The sequence below is a fragment of the Mustela nigripes genome, chromosome 2 (assembly GCF_022355385.1).
Source record: "Mustela nigripes isolate SB6536 chromosome 2, MUSNIG.SB6536, whole genome shotgun sequence".
NCBI classification, from domain to species: domain Eukaryota; kingdom Metazoa; phylum Chordata; class Mammalia; order Carnivora; family Mustelidae; genus Mustela; species Mustela nigripes.
In genome coordinates this window covers 66,333,394-66,352,767 of record NC_081558.1, presented here as the reverse complement: position 1 = coordinate 66,352,767, position 19,374 = coordinate 66,333,394, and the positions used below count along the sequence as shown (strand labels likewise).

Genomic DNA, 19,374 nt, shown 5'->3' with positions numbered 1-19,374 from the left:
GCCATGTGTCTTTCATAACTTGACAGGGTAGACTGCACACACAGAGGTCATAGGGTCTCAAGAGCTGCTAGAGGGGACCAGCCCTAATGAGTGAAGTGTTCACTGGCATGACAATCGCTAATGCCCCCTGGCCAAAGCAATTAAAATCAACAGCCCAGACTTAAGGGGTGGAGAAAAAGATTCCACCCCTTGATGGAAAGATCTATAATATCACACTGCAAAGCCAGAGATGAAGGGAGGGAAGAATTTGTGGCCAATTTTATAATCTATCACATTTGAGTTTTCCTTTCTGAGTCAATATAAAATTTTGTCTTCTCCTTTCATTGGTTCATATAAACCCAATTACACTTATTATATGATTGTTATATTTGATATCAATTTCATCATACCTTTCTGTGCTTTATTTGTTGAGTGTATCATTTTTACTTTTTTCCTCCATATGGCCTACTTGCTCTTTTTAGTTTTCTTTTGGTGTTTAGAAAGTTTATATATATATTTTAATATTTACCTTTATACTAATGCCCTTTTCTTATTTGGTCTCTCCTTTCCTCACTTCCTTCTGCTATTTGATTAGTTGGCTTTAAATGACATTTGATGATATCATTTAAATATCTTTTGATTCTCATCACCTATTCATCAAATTACTTATTCTACTTTTCCTTTTTTATGTTTTCAATGTACCATGAAATATATCCAAAAAGTAAGGTAAATTAATGGATAGATGGATAGACAAATGACTAGATAGATGTGTGATATTATAAATACATATGATAATAAAATATTAATGTTAGAATCTAGGTGGTGGGTATATAGATGTTCGCTTCAAAATTCTATACTGTGTTTGAATTTTTTTTTTTTTTAACTTTTTTGAAAAAGATTTATTTATTTGAGAGAGAAAGTGCATATAGGTGGGGTTTGGGGTAGAGGGAGAGGGAGAGAAGCAAACTCCTCACTGAGCCCCATGGAGGGCTCAATCCCATAGCCCTGAAATCATGACCTGAGCTAAACCAAGAGTCTGATGATCAACAGACTGAGCCACCAGGTGCCCCTGAAATTTTAAATTCAAATGTTGGGGTAAAAGAACATAGGAGGGACACCTGGGTGGCTCAGTCAGATAAGTATCCGCCTTGGGCTCAGGTCATGATCCCCACATTCTGGGATCAAGCCCAGCATTGTTGGGCTCCCTGCTCCATGGGAGTCTGTTTGTCCCTTGCCCTCTATTACTCTTATGTTCTTGTGCTCTCTCTCTCTCAAATAAATAAACAAATAAAATCTTAAAAAAAAAAAAAAAAAAAAGAACATAGGAAACAGCCTGAAGGTGCTTCCATTGGTTCAATCTTAGACAAAACAGAGTTTTAAATTATATCATAATAGGAATAGATTATGATCTACTTGATAAAATAAAAATTCATGAATCTTTGATGATATAAATATATAACTGAATGAATCAACAAATAAATGGGAGAAAAAAAAACCTCTTCCTTACAAAATAATGCCAACAAATAAATACTGTTTGGAATGATGGGTAAGAACATTTCCATTTTGCAGGCGCCTGGATGGTTCAGTAGGTTAAGCTTCTGCCTTCAGCTCAGATCATTATCCCAAGGTCTTGGGATAGAGCCCGCATCAGGCTCTCTGCTCAGGGGGGAACCTGCTTTCCCCCCTCTCTCTGCCTACTTGTGATCTCTGTTTGTCAAATAAATAATTAAAATCTTAAAAAAAAGAGAACATTTCCATTTTGCAATCATCATCATAATAATAGATTCAGGCAAGAATCATCAAAGCATGAAAAAAACAGTGGAAAAATGTTTAATGAGAAACAACATATTTATACAGTCTCACAGTATATTGCCACAAATTACCTGTTAGTTACAAAGAGAAAACAGTAATTTTTCCAGGAAAAAAACTGGTGGATATCACCTTAAAAAATTACCGTTTAGAAGTACCTGCCTGGCTCAGTTGGTAGAGCATGTGGCTCTTGATTTCAGGATTTTAAGTTCGAGCCCCAAGTTGGGTTTAGGGATTACTTAAAAATAAAATCTTAAAAAAATTAATGTTAATTATGAGTGTAAATTTTGCTAATAGCATACTAGGCTATGTACTATGATTTATTTCCTTACTTGCTCAGTCTTTTTCCTTAAAATATTACTGTCATTCTTTCCTTCTTCCTGATAATATATATATTTCTGAAGACTCCATCATATAAGGTAGTCTATATAATCCCATCAATCTTTTCTTCTCTCTGGACCTTCCTTCTGGAGCCCTTCATCCTTCTGCTTTAATCTGGGCTGGCTAATCTTTAGGTCTGTTGCACAGCTGCTGTTTTAGGACTTTCCTTAACTGTTCTTCTAGACCTCTTCCTATGAACAACTATCTCCCAAACTATTCTCTGTGAGGGGGGAATCAAGACCTCTATAAATATATACAATAGATTGATAGGTTGGTTACAGAATTCTCTTGATTTAAATTTTGCTTGGCATATAGTGGGAACTCAGAGACATTTGCTTAACTTAGTATGGTCATCCAAATGTTACTGATGCTTTGTACTAATAAAGCTTACAGGGTTTGTTTTTTAGCATGGGGTCATAAATATTAAATAAGAAAAGATAAATGAAATTATACATACTCTTTGTATACTCATAATTTATTACTCAATATTTATTGAGTATATAATTTATATACTCAATATTTATTTATTTGACAGAGAGAGAGAGAGAGATATCACAAGTAGGCAGAGAGGCAGGCAGAGAGAGGAGGAAGCAGGATCTCCGCAGAGCAGAGAGCCCAAAGCGGGGCTCAATCCCAGGATCCTGGGATCATGACCTGAGCCGAAGGCAGAGGCTTTAACCGATTGAACCACCCAGGCACTCCTACACATAATTTTCTTACAAAGAAACTCAAGTGTGTTTAATACGAAGAGACACTAAAAACACTGACTGACTGCTCCTTGGATCTGAAACAGAGCTAATGTGTGCCTCAGGGAACAGACTAAAGACACATTCTCATATAGCTGTAAAAGCAAATTAACAATAGAAGTCAGGGGGAGAGGGTGAGGGTGCTTCTCTTTCAACCTAAAATACTTAAACAAATATTGGATTTTAGTGAAAATAGGAGTCTTAAAACATGCCCTCAATGTTGAGATGCTCACAAGATAATTTTCAGCTCTCTAGAAATATTTATTTCTATCCTATAAAGCATTTAAAAAATAATTCTGATACTTTATTCTTAGAAGTTATCTTACTCAAGTGAAATGACTCAGTCGGGAGACACTTTGGCGACAAGGGCAGTAGTTATTACAATAGCTGTGAATGGTGTTAGAGAATTGGCAACTGATGGAAATAGGAGCAGTAGTATATAGGATGAGAGTGGGCTTACCTAGGGAGTAATTCTAGATAAAAGGCTTAATAGTTTCCCTATTTCTCTTTAAAAATTTTGGACTTTAACAATGAGGCAGAAGAAAGAGAAATTAAGGAGTTGATCCCATTTACAATTGCACCAAAACCCATAAGATACCTAGGAATAAACCTAACCAAAGGCAAAGGATCTATACTCAGAAAACTATAGAACACTCATGAAAGAGACTCAGAAAGACACAAAGAAATGGAAAAACATTCCATGCTCATGGATTGGAAGAATAAATATTGTGAAAATGTCATGCCATGTCATGTCATGGAACCAGAAAAGACCCCAAATAGCCAAGGGAATGTTGAAAAAGAAAACTAAAACTGGTGGCATCACATTTCTGGACTTCAAGCTCTATTACAATGCTGTAAGCATCAAGACAGTATGGTACTGGCACAGAAATAGGACATATAGATCAACGGGACAGATTAGAGAGCCCAAAAATGGACCCTCAACTATATGGTCAACTAATCTTCAACAAAGCAGGAAAGAATGTCCAATGGAAAAAAGACAGTCTCTTCAACAAATTGTGTTGGTAAAATTGGATAGCCACATGCAGAAGAATGAAACTGGACCATTTCCTTATACCACACACAAAAATAGACTCAAAATGGATGAAATTCCTAAATGTGAGACAGGAACCCATCAAAATCCTTGAGGAGAACACAGGCAGCAACCTCTTTGACCTCGGCCATAGCAACTTCTTGCTAAACATGTCTCCAAAAGCAAGGGAAACAAAGGCAAAAATGAACTCTTGGGACTTCATCAAGATAAAAATCTCTTGTACAGTAAAGGAAATAGTTGACAAAACCAAAAGACAACTGACAGAATGGGAGAAGATATTTTGCAAATGTCTGACCAGATAAAGGGCTAATATCCAAAATCTATAAAGAACTTATCAAATTCAAAACCCAAAGAATAATCCAATCAAGAAATGGGCAGAAGGCATGAACAGACATTTCTGCAAAGAAGGCAGACAAATGGCCAACAGACACATGAAAAAATACTCAACATCACTCATCATCAGGGAAATACAAATGAAAACCATGTGATACCACCTCATACCTGTCAGAATGGCTAAAATTAACCACTCAGGAAAGGGGAACCCACTTACAATGTTGGTAGAAATGTGAACTGGTATAACCTTTCAGGAAAACATATGGAGGTTCCTCAAAAAGCTGAAAGTAGAGCTACTCTATGACCTAAAAATGGCACTACTAGGTATTTACCCCAAAGATACAAACGTAGTGATCTGAAGGGACATCTGCACCCCAATATTTATAGCAGTAATGTCCACAATAGCCAAACTATAGAAAAAGCCCCGATATCCATCAACAGATGAATGGATAAAGATGTGGTGTGTATACACACACACACACACACACAATGGAATACTACTTAACCATCAGAAAAATGAGTGTTGGCATTTGCAATGACATGATTGGAACTAGAGGGTATTATGCTAAGTGAAATAAGTCAATCAGAGAAAGACAACTAACATGATCTCACTCATATGTGGAATTTAAGAAGCAAAACAGAGGGGCATAGGGGAAGGGAGGGGAAAAATACAAGACAAAATCAGAGAGGGAGATAAACAATAAGTGACTCTTAATCATAGGAAACAAACTGAGGGGACGGGGGTGGGGAGATGGAGTAACTGGGTGCTGGACATTAAGGAGGTCAAGTGGTGTATACCGAGTATTATTTAAGAGTGATGATTCACTGAACTCTGTTTCCAAAACTAATAATACACTATATATTAATTGGATTAAAATAAAAATTCTGGTGCCATGTGGACAAAATTTATACACCCATATGTGAAAAATGACTAATTTTCTTTTTTTTGGCATATTTTTTATTTTTTTGGAAGTTAAATATGCAAATAGATTAAAAAGACAAATGGTTCTCTATTACATATTGCAAAAAAACCTGTGCCTCTGCCCCATACCATTCCCCACTTTCCATTCCTTACACAGGATGTGTCTCCCAGGTGACATGGGGTACCATTCTTGCTGTTCTTGATTTCACTGTCTCTTTGTTTCTACTCATCTCCTTCCCTTGAGGACTTCCCCCGTCTCCTATCTACCCAACATTATAGAGTGTAGAGTAAGGAAGTGAGGACACCTCATTTACCTTGTGCCCTTCACTCTTTCTCAGACCCTTCCTCTCAGCACCCAAAGGCCTTTCTCTTTATTACATTGCATGAACTTCCCTTCCATCAAACCCTTGCCCTATTTACCCTCTCATTTATTTAAAAAACTCTTTATTGTGGCCTTCTGGGCTTGGCTTTTATAAGCCTCTTTCCTCAACAAAGCTTGATTTTGGGGGCGCCTGGGTGACTCAGTTGGTTGAGTGTCCCACTCTTGATTTCAGCTCAGGTCACGATCCTGGGATGGACCCATCAGGTCGTCTGCTTCTCTCCCTCTCTCTCTGCTGCTCCCCCTGCTCAATCTCTTTGTCTCTCTCAAAAAGATAAATCTTAAAAAATAACAAACACCACCACCAGCAACAACAACAAAAAATCTTGACTCCTCCAAAAATCACAAGTCCTTACTTTCAGGCTATTGTCTCAATATGGACTTCAAGAACTCTGGTTTGAAACTCACCCATTTTCAGTGGGGTTCTACCTGTCCAAAGAAGCAATTATTTCCATTGGTTCAATCAGTGGGGGTAATGATGGGCCTACCAGAACTACGGATTATCAGGGAGGAAAATCTGTTGATTTAGTATCTCCCCAAACATTACACTGAGACTATACTCTCTCTCTCTATACATATATATATACTAGAATGTATTTAATGGAGTTTCATTCCACAGATGGAAAATCATCATTACTATTAAGTAAGTTTGGAAGCAGTGAAACTCATCCTTAGAATGCATCACTGGTGGTCCTTGATATCCAGCCCACCTCTTCTTCCTGGGCACAAAGGTTACCCTTCCCAGTCCAACTGCAGTTTGATGGGGCTAAGTGAGAGGTTCCGGCCAGGGAAATGGGAGTGGAAGTGAGGGCTCCGGCAGTGAAAAGCTGTTGCATAATGCCCTAGATTTCCTATTCCTCTTCGAATGTGTCATCTCATGTTGCGATAACTAGCTGCTTGTCTTATATAAGACTTTATGTAGATAAGGGACAAATGTTTACTAAATTAAAATACTGAGATTCTGAAATTGTTTATTATCAGAACACAAAGCTAGCCTATCCTAATATGCAATCCTTCTTTGGCCACTGATCTACTGCCTAATTAATTACACTGGCTTATTGCCAAATTAATGAGGGTATCTGTTATTGAGAAATGTGTTACTTTGATAATAGAAATCTAACTTTTCCTTTTGCAAGCAGCGAAACTCACTTACTCATTTAAAACTATTTACTGAGGGGCGCCTGGGTGGCTCAGTGGGTTAAAGCCTCTGCCTTCGGCTCAGGTTATGATCTCAGGGTCCTGGGATGGAGCCCTGCATCTGGCTCTCTGCTCAGCAGGGAGCCTGCCTCCCCCCTCTCTCTCTGCCTGCCTCTCTGCCTACTTGTGATTTCTGTCTGTAAAAAAAAAAAAAAAAAAAAAAACAAACCTTTAAAAAATTAAAAAAAAAAAAACAACAAAGCCTATTTACTGAGTACCTACCATGTGCCAAGTGCTGGATATAAAAGTATTAAAAAAAACCCCACAATTTTTCCCTTATAGAGGTTATATTCTAGTGGGGGAAGTCAGACAAATATTCAATCAACAACAACAAAAATACTTGCTAGTCAGGATAAGTGTTTTGAAAGAAATAAACAATGGCTGAATTAGATATTAACAAGGGGGAATCTACTTTAAACGCTATGATGGGAAGGAGACATTTCATATGAAGAAAAGCGAGGGGGGAAGTATTCTAAGTCTTATGTGGAAAGATCTCAGTGAATTCGAAAAACTGAAATAAGACCAATGTGACTGCACACTAATAAATGAGGAACAAGTGGTAAAATATGAAATTGAAGAGATATGCAGAAATAAAACAAGCTACAGTAAGGACTTCGGATTTTTAAAAATTAACATACAGTGTATTATTTGTCCCAGGGGTATAGGTCTGTGAATCATCACGCTTACACACTTCACAGCACTCACCATAGCACATACCCTCCCCAATGTCCATCACCCAACCACCCTCTTCACAAACCCCCCTCCCCCAGCAACCCTCAGGGGGAGTTTGGATTTTAAGTTCCATCAGACAGGATCACCCTAATCTTCCTTTGACCAATGCAATATAATTAGGCACATCTATGTTCATTCTCCATCTGCCTCAACAAATGATTTATCTTACATCTTTCTGATAGTTAATCCCTCCCTTCTACCCTCCCAGTTCTGGTGACCCTTTCATCTCCACTTTTCACATGCTTTGCTCCTCAGGCTCTTCTGAATGTTCATTCGCTCTGCAGTACGTCAGTTCTGTCAACCAACCTTACAAGATACTCTATCATCTTCTGCCTTAAATATATTCCTAATCCGGGTGTCTGGGTGGCTCAGTGGGTTAAAGCCTCTGCCTTCAGCTCAGGTCATGATCCCAGGGTCCTGGGATCGAGCCCCACATTGGGCTCTCTGTTTGGTAGGGAGCCTGCTTCTTCCTCTCTGCCTATCTGTGATCTCTATCAAATAAATAAGTAAAATCTTTAAAAAAAATTCGTAATCTGATTCTATCTTTCCTAATCTATAGCTTTTTTTTTTTTTAAAGATTTTATTATTTAATTGAGAGAGAGATAGAGAGAGAAAGATAGCCACAGAGAGTATGAACGGGGAGGAGAGGGAGAAGCAGCTCCTTGCTGAGCACGGAGCCCTACGCAGGCCTTGATCCCAATTAAGACCTGAGCCAAAGGCAGATGCCTAACCGAGTGAGCCACCTAGGCATCCCTAATTGATAGCTTCTGATCTATTTCTGTTTGTCTTCCTTTATATTACCAGGGGTTTAAAAATAATTTGTATGCTGATGGCCGATTCTCAAACAAAACCTCTCTCTGAAGCTCTAATCCCCCATAAACCCAACTATCAATTTCTTGACTCCACTTGAATGGCTGGATACAAACACTCCCCACCCCCTGCCCCCATCAGTGGAGGATACATCAGTTCTTCTATTAGTAAATGATTCTACTGACCACTCAGAAGATCAGGCACCCAAACCAGGAGCTTTCTTGATCTCTCCCTCCCTTCTCTTCACCTTCCTATCCTGATTATCAGTAAATTCAATTTTTAACTCAAAAACACATCAACTTAGCTCACTCCCGCTAATGCTGGCTTTCATGATCTCTTGCCTGGATTTCTGACATGATCTCATAACTTTCACCTTGCTTTTCTTTTTGAAAAAAAATTTTTTTTTTTTAAATTTCACAGAGAGAGAGAGAGAGAGATCACAGGTAGGCAGAGAGGCAGGCGGGAGAGGGGGAAGCAGGCTCCCTGCTGAGCAGAAAGCCAGATGTGGGGCTCAATCCTAGGACCCTGGGATCATGACCTGAGCCAAAGGCAGAGGTTTTAACCCACTGAGCCACCCGGGTGCCCCTCACCTTGCCTTTCTTTAATGCATTCTCTATGTAGAGCTATGTAGCAGCTAAGTGGCTATTTTATTTTAACCTAGAATCTTTTATTAAAAAATGAAAATTTGATAAGATAAACTTTTATAACAACAGTATATATGCTGCAAAAAAATTACACAGAAAAGACAGGCAAAACCCATAAATACAGAGAACTGATGGCTGTCAAAGGAGGGGGGTGGAGGATGGGCAAAATGGGTTAAGGGGAGTGGGAGACAGGCTTCCGGTTATGGAATGAGTAAGTCACAGGGATGAAAGGTACAACATAGGGAATACAGTCAATGGTATTGTAACAGCATTGTATGGTCACAGATGGTAGCTACACTTGTGGTGGGCATAGCATAATTTGCAGACTTGTCAAATCACTATATTGTACACCTGAAAATAAAAATATGTACTCCACTTCCAAAGATTACAACTGTTAACACACTTACGGTATAATCCTAGATTTTTTTTGTAGTACACAAACACATGTATTTTGTATTTGTAACCAAAGTGAGAGATTATAACATACGTACTATGCTGTGACTTGCTCTTTTCAGTTAATAATCTCCATTTTCATCCTAGTCAGTCTATATATACTGAAATTTCTTCAGCATTTTATAAGGTGGTCTGTTCATACCAGGATTCAATCTACTCTTGTGTACCTTAGATTTCTTTTCATACAGCAGTGGCTTTTTTCATAACAATACATTGTTGAAGAGATGGGGCCAGTTATTCTGCAGAATATTCTACCTCCTCGATGTTTGGTTGCCTCCTATGTATTTTGCTCCTCTATCCCCAGTATTTCTTTTTTTTTTTTTTTTTAAAGAGAGCGAGCGAGCGAGTACAGGAAGACAGAATGGCAGGCAGAGGCAGAGGGAGAAGCAGGCTCCCTGCCGAGCAAGGAGCCCCATGTGGGACTCATCCCAGGACGCTGGGATCATAACCTGAGCCGAAGGCAGCTGCTTAACCAACTGAGCCACCCAGGTGTCCCTATCCCGGGTATTTCTAATAATTGTGTTGGATGCAAAGGTTTGATAGACTCAAGCTAAACATTTTTGCTTGGAATATATCACAGATGATATCGTATACTTCATACTACAACCCATCAAGAGATCAGATTGATGCATACGATGACCTTTTTAAAATGCAAATTCTATCATGTCAATATTGCTTAAATCCCATTTATTGCTTCCTTTGCATTTATTCTATAATACAAATTCTCTAACTTGGCCTATAAGTTTGTCATGATTGATGCCTGCTTACTCCTCCAACTTTATCTCATTCCATTTCCCGTGTGGTTTTTAAGTTTTTGCCACAGTTTGCTTCAACTCTCAGAAGAAGGGAAGTGCTTGCCACCTAGGGCCTTTGCACTTGCATTCCCTTGGTCTGGGAGGCTCTCCCTTGGCACTCTTCCGTTCTTCTAACGTCAAGCACTTCTCAAAGTGTGGGTCATTTTAAGTTAATCTTCTCAGAGAACCCTTCTCTAATTATCTTGTTTAAATCAGGTTCTTCCAAGGGACCCTAATACCCTACAGTCCAAACCCAAACACACTGTTGTTCGTCCACCTGAGTATCTGTGTCCTTACCTGACTGTAAGCTGCACAATGGCTGGGACACCTTGCCTACAAGGCTCAGTCCTTGTGTAGAGCAGTCCGTTGAACGAACTACCATCGGTCACAACCACCCTGAAGCCGCGTCTGGGACAGATAGCGGAAAACTCTCCTAGATGGCAGTTCAACAGTACTTCACCAGTTGTTCGGACGGAGGAATAGTTACTTATACGTGAAAGCGCTCGGTCCACGCGCTGCGACAGCGAGCTGGAAAGGGAGAATTCCTTTTCCGAAAAGAGTCAGCTTCTTACCGCGCAGCCCAAACGAAAGTGGGCCCAGGAGAAGAGCACCGGCGACCCCCGTCCGCTTCACGTGACTGCAGGCGGCGCGCCCAGTGCGCCTGCGCGGAAGCTCCCGGAAGTGGCCGGACCCAAAGCACCGGCGGAGAACCCGTCCGTCGGCTCCTCGGTCCGCCGGTCCGCCAGCCGGGTAGTCCGCGCGAGTCGACTCTCGTCGCGGTCCTGCGCTCTTTGGCCCGAACGGCGGCCGAGGTGCTCGCCATGGCGACGTTCATCTCGGTACAGTTGAAAAAGACCTCGGAGGTGGACCTGGCCAAGCCGCTGGTGAAGTTCATCCAGCAGACGTACCCGAGCGGAGGGGAGGAGCAGGCCCAGTACTGCCGCGCGGCGGAGGAGCTCAGCAAGCTGCGCCGCGCCGCCCTCGGCCGCCCGCTGGACAAGCACGAGGGCGCTCTCGAGACGCTTCTGAGGTGGGCCCGGGGGCGAGCGAAGGGGAGGTGGTCTGCGGCCTGTTGCTCTCCCCACCCCCCTTCTTCCTCTGCCTTTCCTGCGTCCCGCCCTCGCATCCTGGTCGGAGTCGGCCGCCCCGCCCTGGCTTGGCCGGGAGCGTAGGTGTGGTCTGCATTCCTTCCTGGTGAGCCGGAGCGGCCCGGTAGGCCACCACTCACCCTGCCCACTCGTCCCGCCGGCTAGCCTCAGCCCCAGGTCTGCTGGGACTCCGTCCGTTCTCTATGGGGGGTGGGGGGGGGAACAGTCGGCCGCGTCCTATTCGCTCGCCACGTTTTCCAGAACTAATTTTCCTCACTTTTTTGGGGGGGTGGGTGGGTGGGTCTCTGAGACTCCACCCTTCCCCATTTTTGCATCACCGCAAAACTTTCTTGGCCAGGTTTAGATTTCATTATAGTAGTTGCTTGAGGAAAGTGAGAGAATTGGGGCCTTGGGACAAACGTCTAGTACTCATTACATTGTTTTTACTTTCAGTGGGCTATCTTAAGTATCATAATCCAATGATGGAGAACTCCAAAGGTTCGGAGCTGTGCTTGTTTGAAATTAAGCTTCAGTGACAGAACGTTCAAGATAGGTTGCTTAAAATGAGTTTGTTCACAGGAAGGTATGCACATAAGGAAGTGATTTGTTAACAGTGCTTATTGAGGTCATACTCTATTTAATGAGGGTTCCTTTTGTGGTACTTTTCGGATGGGATGACAACATTTTTATAGTACTTCATAGTTAAAAATTTTCTTTTGCCTAGTTGGTACCTATGGGAAACACATTATCCTTGTTTCACAGGAGAAACAGCTGAATTAGGATGCAAAGAGAAGCCTAGATTAAATTAGTTTGTTCCTGTGTCTGAGAATTTTAGGAGTATCACTACTTTAGCTTTACACATCACTGGAGATCATCTTGGGTTTGTGATCCCTAAGTTTAGGTGAGCTTTGTTCCTGTTCTGGAGGACATGGTCCCACGTAGCTCTACTGTAATTACAGTGGTCCCGAATACTCAGGATCTTAAATGAGGAGTAATTTTATCTCTGGCGAAAGTCCATGGGAGGTCTCTGACTGGGTTGGCTTGTGCCCATTTATGATGATGGAAAATAGGGAAGTAGGCTAATTTAATTGCCTTTGTCTGAGTCAGTCTGCTGGTTTAACTTTTCCATCCCACATGGATCAAAGTGGTATTAATATTGGCATGGGGAAGGGCTGGTTCCCCGAAAGAAGTATACTGAATAGATTGCTCAGAGAGATTATGACCCTTTGGTGTCATTTTTAAAGATATGACTATTGGATTGCAAAGATCATTAAAAAATAATAAAATTAAAAAAAAAGATATTCTGCTTGCTTGATTGAGAAAACATCTCACAACTGTCTGATTTTTTTTTTTTATAAAGATTTTATTTATTTATTTGACAGAGAGAGATCACAAGTAGGCAGAGAGGCAGGCAGAGAGAGAGAGAGGAGGAAACAGGCTCCCCGCTAAGCAGAGAGCCCGATGTGGGACTCGATCCCAGGACCCTGAGATCATGACCTGAGCCGAAGGCAGCGGCCTAACCCACTGAGCCACCCAGGCGCCCACAACTGTCTGATTTTTGCATACTCAAGGAAGTTTTATACACATCTCCTTATATACCTTAACATCTCCTTATAGACTTAGCAGTTTTGTTAAGTAGATTAAATTTGATCCCAAACCTTAAGGAGCTTGGAGTGTTCAGAGACAATTGGTGCATGGTAGTTTTTTTTCTTTTTTAAAGGTTATATATTATTTGGCAGAGAAGAGAGACTGAGCGAGGCAACAAAGCAGGGGGCTGAGAGAGCAAGAAGCAGGCTTCCTGCTGAGTAGGGAGCCGGACTTGGGGCTCAGTCCCAGGACCCTGGGATCATGATCTGAGCCAAAGGCAGACACTTAACGACTGAGCCACCCAGGCGCCCCAATTGGTGTATAGTTTTAAGACTCACGGCAAAGAGGGAATGGTGGATAGTGGTTGTGATAGGGTTCTGCTGTGAATTTTAAAACATCATTCATTTGTTCAGTCCTTTATTCTTTTCTCAGGCATAAATGTGAGAACTGTTCCTAGGTACTGGGGCTGTTCTGGAGATAGTCTCTTTGAAAGTAACCATGCTTCATTAGTAGCTCACTGTATAATCCTCTTCTTGCCCATTCATTGAACAGCTATGTATATATTTTTTTCACTTCTTGCCTTTTTATTGTGTTAAGGGTAAGCTAACAGATATACTGTAATCTATTAAATTTTAGCATGGGGATGTATATAAAACTTCCTTGAGTATGCAAAAATAAGACAGTTGTGAGATGTTTTTTCTTTTTTTTTAAAGATTTTATTTTTATTTGTCAGAGAGAGAGACGGAGAGAGAGCAAGCATAGGCAGACAGAATGGTAGGCAAAGACAGAGGGAGAAGCAGGCTCCCTCCCGAGCAAGGAGCCCAATGTGGGACTCGATCCCAGGACGCTGGGATCATGACCCGAGCCGAAGGCAGCTGCTTAACCAACTGAGCCACCCAGGTGCCCCGTGAGATGTTTTTTCAATCAAGCAAGCAGAATATCTTTTTTTAAAAATTTTTATTAATTTTTAAAAATAGTTTCCATACCCAGCGTGGGGCTTGAGCTCATGATCTGGAGATCAGCATTGCATGCTTTACCAGCTGAGCCAGCCAAGCATCCCTGGAATATTTTACTTTAATAATTATGTTTAAGTAATTGTGTAAACTGAACATTACTTTACATATTTTTAACGGTGAACTTTTATTTTTTTAAAAAAGGACTTACTGAATACACACAAGTGCGAGTGGGAGAGAATCTCTAGCAGACTCCCCACTGCGTCAGCTGAGCAGAGAGCATGATCCGTGGCTCATCCCATGACCTTGAGATCATGATCTGAGCTGAAATCAGGAGTTGGAACTTAACTCCAACTCCTGGCTGAGCCACAAACTTTTTTTTTTTTTAAAGATTTTACCATTTTTTTGAAAGAGGGAAAGAGAGCGCAAGCAGGGGGAGCGGCAGGGAGAGGGAGAAGCAGGCTCCCTCCTGAGCAGAGAGCTGGGCACGGGGCTTGATTTCAGGATTCCAGGATCATGACCTGAGCTGAAGGCAGATGCCTAACTAACTGAGCCACCCAGAAGGCGTACATAATGAACTTCTAAATAAAATTTTTGAATCAGAAGATTGGAGCTAATTTCTAAGGAACAGAAGCTAGCTTGATGAGTACTGATACATGGTACCATGTAGAGGTTCAGTGATGAACTTGCTTTCTTATCATTACTAACTTGTAGAGCTCTATTAAAATTTCCTAAAATATACATTTATGAGTATCATGTTGAGAATGGACATCAGCCTTTACAAAGTGGCTTTAACTTAAAACTGATTAGAAGAGCCTTGGTAAACTTCAGGATGATCAGAGAGGATCCATGGTTTTGGGGAAGGAAACATCAGATAGCAGTGTCTGCGTCTTTTGTGGCAATTAGAGAGAGAAAGCTTCCAGTCTCCTATGAAAAAGCCTGGTTGTCAGCTTTTTGAAATTTGATCAAGGGGAATGGAGGTTGGGGATTTTAGTAGTCATATATACATTACCTAGTCTAGTGTGACATCTGTATTAGGGTTGGATTTAGCTGCATGTATGAGATCTTACATTATTAGTGAGTTAAATTATGATTGTATTTCTTTGTAAAAAGTTCTGCTTGTCTGGGGTTGGTATAGTGGTTCTGTGAAGTTCATCAGGCTCAGGTGTCTTCTAGCTGTCTGCTCTGTAAAACCTAGAGTTGTTGTTCTTAAGGCCCAGATAGTAGTCATACCCAAGGTTCGGATAGTTGGAAAGAAGAAGGGAGAAAGGCGGAGGGCTCAGTTTCCAGAATATTCCCTGGAAACTGCCCCATAACAACACCTTGCTCATATGTTAGCATATGTCCATATCTCCTAGAAGGGTAGGATAGAAAAGGGAGTTTTTATTAAGGGTAGCCATATAGCCACATGAAATCTGGGGTTCTGTTAGGAAGGAAGAAAGAAGGAAGGAACAGGAACAGAAGCTAGCTTGATGAGTACTGGTACATAGCACCATGTAGAGGTCTAGTGATGAACTTGCTTTCTTATCATTACTAACTTGTAGAGAAGGAAGGAAGAAGGAGAGAGAATGATGCAGGCAGTTAGCTCTCCCAGCCATAGCCTCTCAGTCTGCATCCTCCTCCCCACTTAGTTGTGTTTGATTCCCACTTTAGCTGTGCTTGGTGTACCTAACATGTTTCTCAGAGTAGAGGAGCTGGGAGCCTGATTTTTTTTTCAGATTTTCAACTATTCTCTTCCCAGACTTACACTGAATTCCTTTCTTTCTTTATTATTTTTTTAAGATTTTATTTATTTATTTGACAGAGATCACAAGTAGGCAGAGAGGCAGGCAGAGAGAGAAGGGGAAGCAGGCTCCCCACTGAGCAGGGAGCCTGATGTGGGGCTCGATCCCAGGACCCTGAGATCATGACCTGAGCCAAAGGCAGAGGCTTTAACCCACTGAGCCACCCAGGCACCCCCTAAATTCCTTTCTTGAGTGGTACCTTACGTTTCTTAATTCATATCCTTTCTGACTTCTCTGGGATGGTTTGACTTTTATTTTGTTAGCTCCTCCCCTTTAGGGAGTCAGATTTTCAGCTTTCTCTCTCTGCTTCATTCATCCACTTCTCATCTTTTAGAAAATTTCCTGAAACCTCTTATATGCTGTTGTGCTGTTTCCTGTTGTCTTTGTCCTTGTGCATTTACATCTTTTAAATTTTTTATTCCTTTTTAGTGGAATTTTGGGAGGAAGCAGAAGGATGTTCATTCAGATCTCTGGTTAACTGGAAGAGAGTTACTTGTATTTTGGGCTCTTCACAGTGGTTTTATCAATTTACATTCCCATCAACAGGTATATGTGAGTTTTTATTCCTCCACATCCTTGCTGGTACTTCCTAGTTAATTTAAATTACTGCTTTTTGTGAAATGTTGGATGAGAGATGGTATCTTGTTTTTGGCTGCATTGCCTGGGTTTTTCTGAATTAGAGTATCTTATGTTTACTGGTCACTTAGTTTCTTTTTCTGTGAATTGCCTGTTCTTTTTCTTTGCCCATTTTCTGGGTTGCTTGTTTTTTTTTTAATGATTTTTAGGAGCTTTTTACATTTTCTGGTTATTTACCCTTTTTCCCATTATGTATATTTGTAAATATCCACACCTGTGTTTTGTTTGTTTGTTTGTTTGTTTTAAAGATTTTATTTATTTATTTGACAGAGAGAGAAATCACAAGTAGGCAGAGAGGCAGGCAGAGAGAGAGGGAAGCCGACTCCCTGCTGAGTGGAGAGCCCAATGCGGGCCTCAATCCCAGGACCCTGAGATCATGACCTGAGCTGAAGGCAGAGGCTTAACCCACTGAGCCACCCAGGCACTTTGTGTCTTGTTTCTTTCTTTCTTTCTTTTTTTTTTTTTTTAACAATTTTATTTATTTATTTGACAGAGAGAGAAATCACAAGTAGGCAGAGAGGCATGCAGAGAGAGAGGAGGAAGCAGACTCCCTGCATAGCAGAGCCTGATGCAGGGCTCGATCCCAGGACCCTGGGATCATGACCCAAGCTGAAGGCAGAGGCTTTAACGCACTGAGCCACCCAGGCGCCCCTGTGTCTTGTTTCTTAATTGCATTTATGATACCTTTTGTCATACAGAAGTCCTCACAGAATTTTTTATTTTCATAATTGGTAGTTGAAATTTTTTCTTATTCCTAATGTGCATGTGTTAATGTGGTTTTCTCCCTTGATACATTTGCTAAGGGCTTGGAACTACCTTTTTTTTAAATCAAGTCAAGGCACACCTAGGTGGCTCAGTCAGTTAAGTGTCTGACTTCGGCTCAGGTTATGATCTCACAGTGCTGGGATGGAGGGAGTCTGCTTATCCCTCTGCCCTCTGCATTCCCAATGCTTGCACGTGCGTGCACTCTATTTCTCTCAAACATTTTTTTTTAAATAAATACGGCTTTATTTTATTTTATCAAATAAATGTGTGTGTGTGTTTTTAAAGATTTTATTTATTTATTTGACAGAGAGAGATCACAAGTAGGCAGAGAGGCAGGTAGAGGGGAAAGCAGGCTCCCTGCTGAGCAGAGAGCCTGATTTGGGGCTTGATCCCAGAACCCTGAGATCATGACCCGAGCCAAAAGCAGAGGCTTAACCCACTGAGCCACCCAGGCGCCCCTATCAAATAAATGTTTTAATGAAGTGTATGTTTTTTTTCTGCCTTTGTCTTTTACTTTTTCTTTTTTGTATTGAGTGATCAACTTTTCCCCTCTTGTTTTTCTTGTATATTTATTTTAGAACTGTGTGCTTTTCCTCAGTCTGCTTTTGGCTGCATTCACTGGTTTTGATATTAGTATTTTCATTGACTTTTTTTTAATAGTTTGTAATTTTAGCTTTGTGTTAAGTCATTTATGTAGGTCTTATAAAAATTCTAAATTTGTCATTCTCTTGTGGGTTAATGTTTGTTGTGTTATGGTAGTATCGTTTTCACTTGTAAAAAGTACAGTTGTTGGAACTAGTCTCGTAATTTCTTCCATCCAAGTACTAACCAGGCCCGACCCTGCTTAGCTTCCGAGATCAGACGAGATCGGGCGCGTTCAGGGTGGTATGGCCGTAGACAGTCTCGTAATTTCTTAATTCTTTTTTCAAACACTAGTATTTCATGGATCAGGAAAGAAAATATTGCTCTTCCATTTTACTTCACAACTGTTGCTTACATTCTGATTGTTAGTTTGGGGGTGAAGATATTAAGATAATTTTAGTATTAATGACATTACTACAGATTTGTTATTCAAACTGTGTGGAGGAAAATAAAGATACTTAATAGTTGGCCCTTGGTCTCAGAAAGTGCTTGTACTTGACAGACCTTGATTTGGCTTAGTAATTTTATTCTGCATAGATGAATAAACATAAATTTTTTTTTTAAGATGTTACTTTTTGGGGCGCCTGGGTGGCTTAGTCATTAAGTGACTGCCTTCGGCTTAGGTCACGATCGCAGGGTCCTGGGATCAGATCTGGCATTGGGCTCCCTCCTTGCTCAGCAGGGAGCCTGTTTCTCCTACTTTTCTTCCTGGTTGTGTTCTCTCTCTCTGTTAAATAAATAAATAAAATCTTTAAAAATATTTTTTTATTTTTTTGAGAGCATGCACGAAGGGAAGGGAGAGAATATCAGACTTTGCATCAAGCACAGAGCCCCTCTTGGGGCTCAGTCTCATGACTGAGGTCATGACGCTGAAACCCGGAGTCTGAAGCTTAACCAGCTGAGCCAGCCAGGCTCCCCTGAATAGACAGAATTAAAAAAAATTTTTTTTTTAATTAACATATAATGTATTATTTGCCCCAGGGGTACAGGTCTGTGAATCCTCAGGCTTACACATTTCATAGCACTCACCATAGCACACACCCTCCCCAGTTCCATAAACCAGCTCCGCTATCCCTACGCCCTCATCCCCCAGCAACTCTAAGTTTATTTCTTGAGATTAAGAGTCTTTTATGGTTTTTCTCCCTCCTGATCCCATCTTGTTTCATTTTTTTCCCTTCCTACACTCCATGACCCCCCACCCTGCCTCTCAGATACCTCATATCAGAGGATCATATGATAATTCTTTCTCTAATTGACTTATTTCGCTTAGCATGATACCCTCTAGTTCCATCCATGTCATTGCAAGTGGCAAGATTTCATTTCTTTTGATTGCTGCATAGTATTCTGTTTTGTGTGTGTGTGTGTGTGTGTGTGTGTGTGTGTGTATGCCACTTCTTCCTTATCCATTCATCTGTTGATGGACATCTAGGTTCTTTGCATAGTTTTGCTGTTGTGGACATTGCTGCTATAAACATTCAGGTGCACATGCCCCTTTGGATCCCTACATTTGTATTGTTAGGGTAGATACCCAGTATGCGAATACTGGGTTGTAGGATAGCTTGAATAGGCAGTTTTTTTTTTTTTTAAAGATTTTATTTATTTATTTGACAGAGAGAAATCACAAGTAGGCAGAGAGGCAGGCAGAGAGAGATAGAGAGGAGGAAGCAGGCTCTCTGCTCAGCAGGGAGC

At 41.0% G+C, this 19,374-nt stretch overlaps 1 protein-coding gene across 2 annotated transcripts in view; it reads left to right on the top strand.

Annotated features, from left to right (window-relative positions):
* Window positions 1-10,927: 10,927 nt before the first annotated feature.
* PDCD6IP (programmed cell death 6 interacting protein) overlaps window positions 10,928-19,374 on the top strand; it is an 82,310-nt gene continuing 73,863 nt past the window's right edge. Inside the window, exon 1 of one of the 2 annotated variants that reach the window (XM_059390616.1) lies at window positions 10,928-11,260. In XM_059390616.1, coding sequence (XP_059246599.1) covers window positions 11,052-11,260 — 209 coding nt within the window. In that variant the 5' untranslated portion in view covers window positions 10,928-11,051. The remainder of the gene's footprint in view (window positions 11,261-19,374) is intronic. The other variant, XM_059390617.1, reaches the window with a different exon arrangement.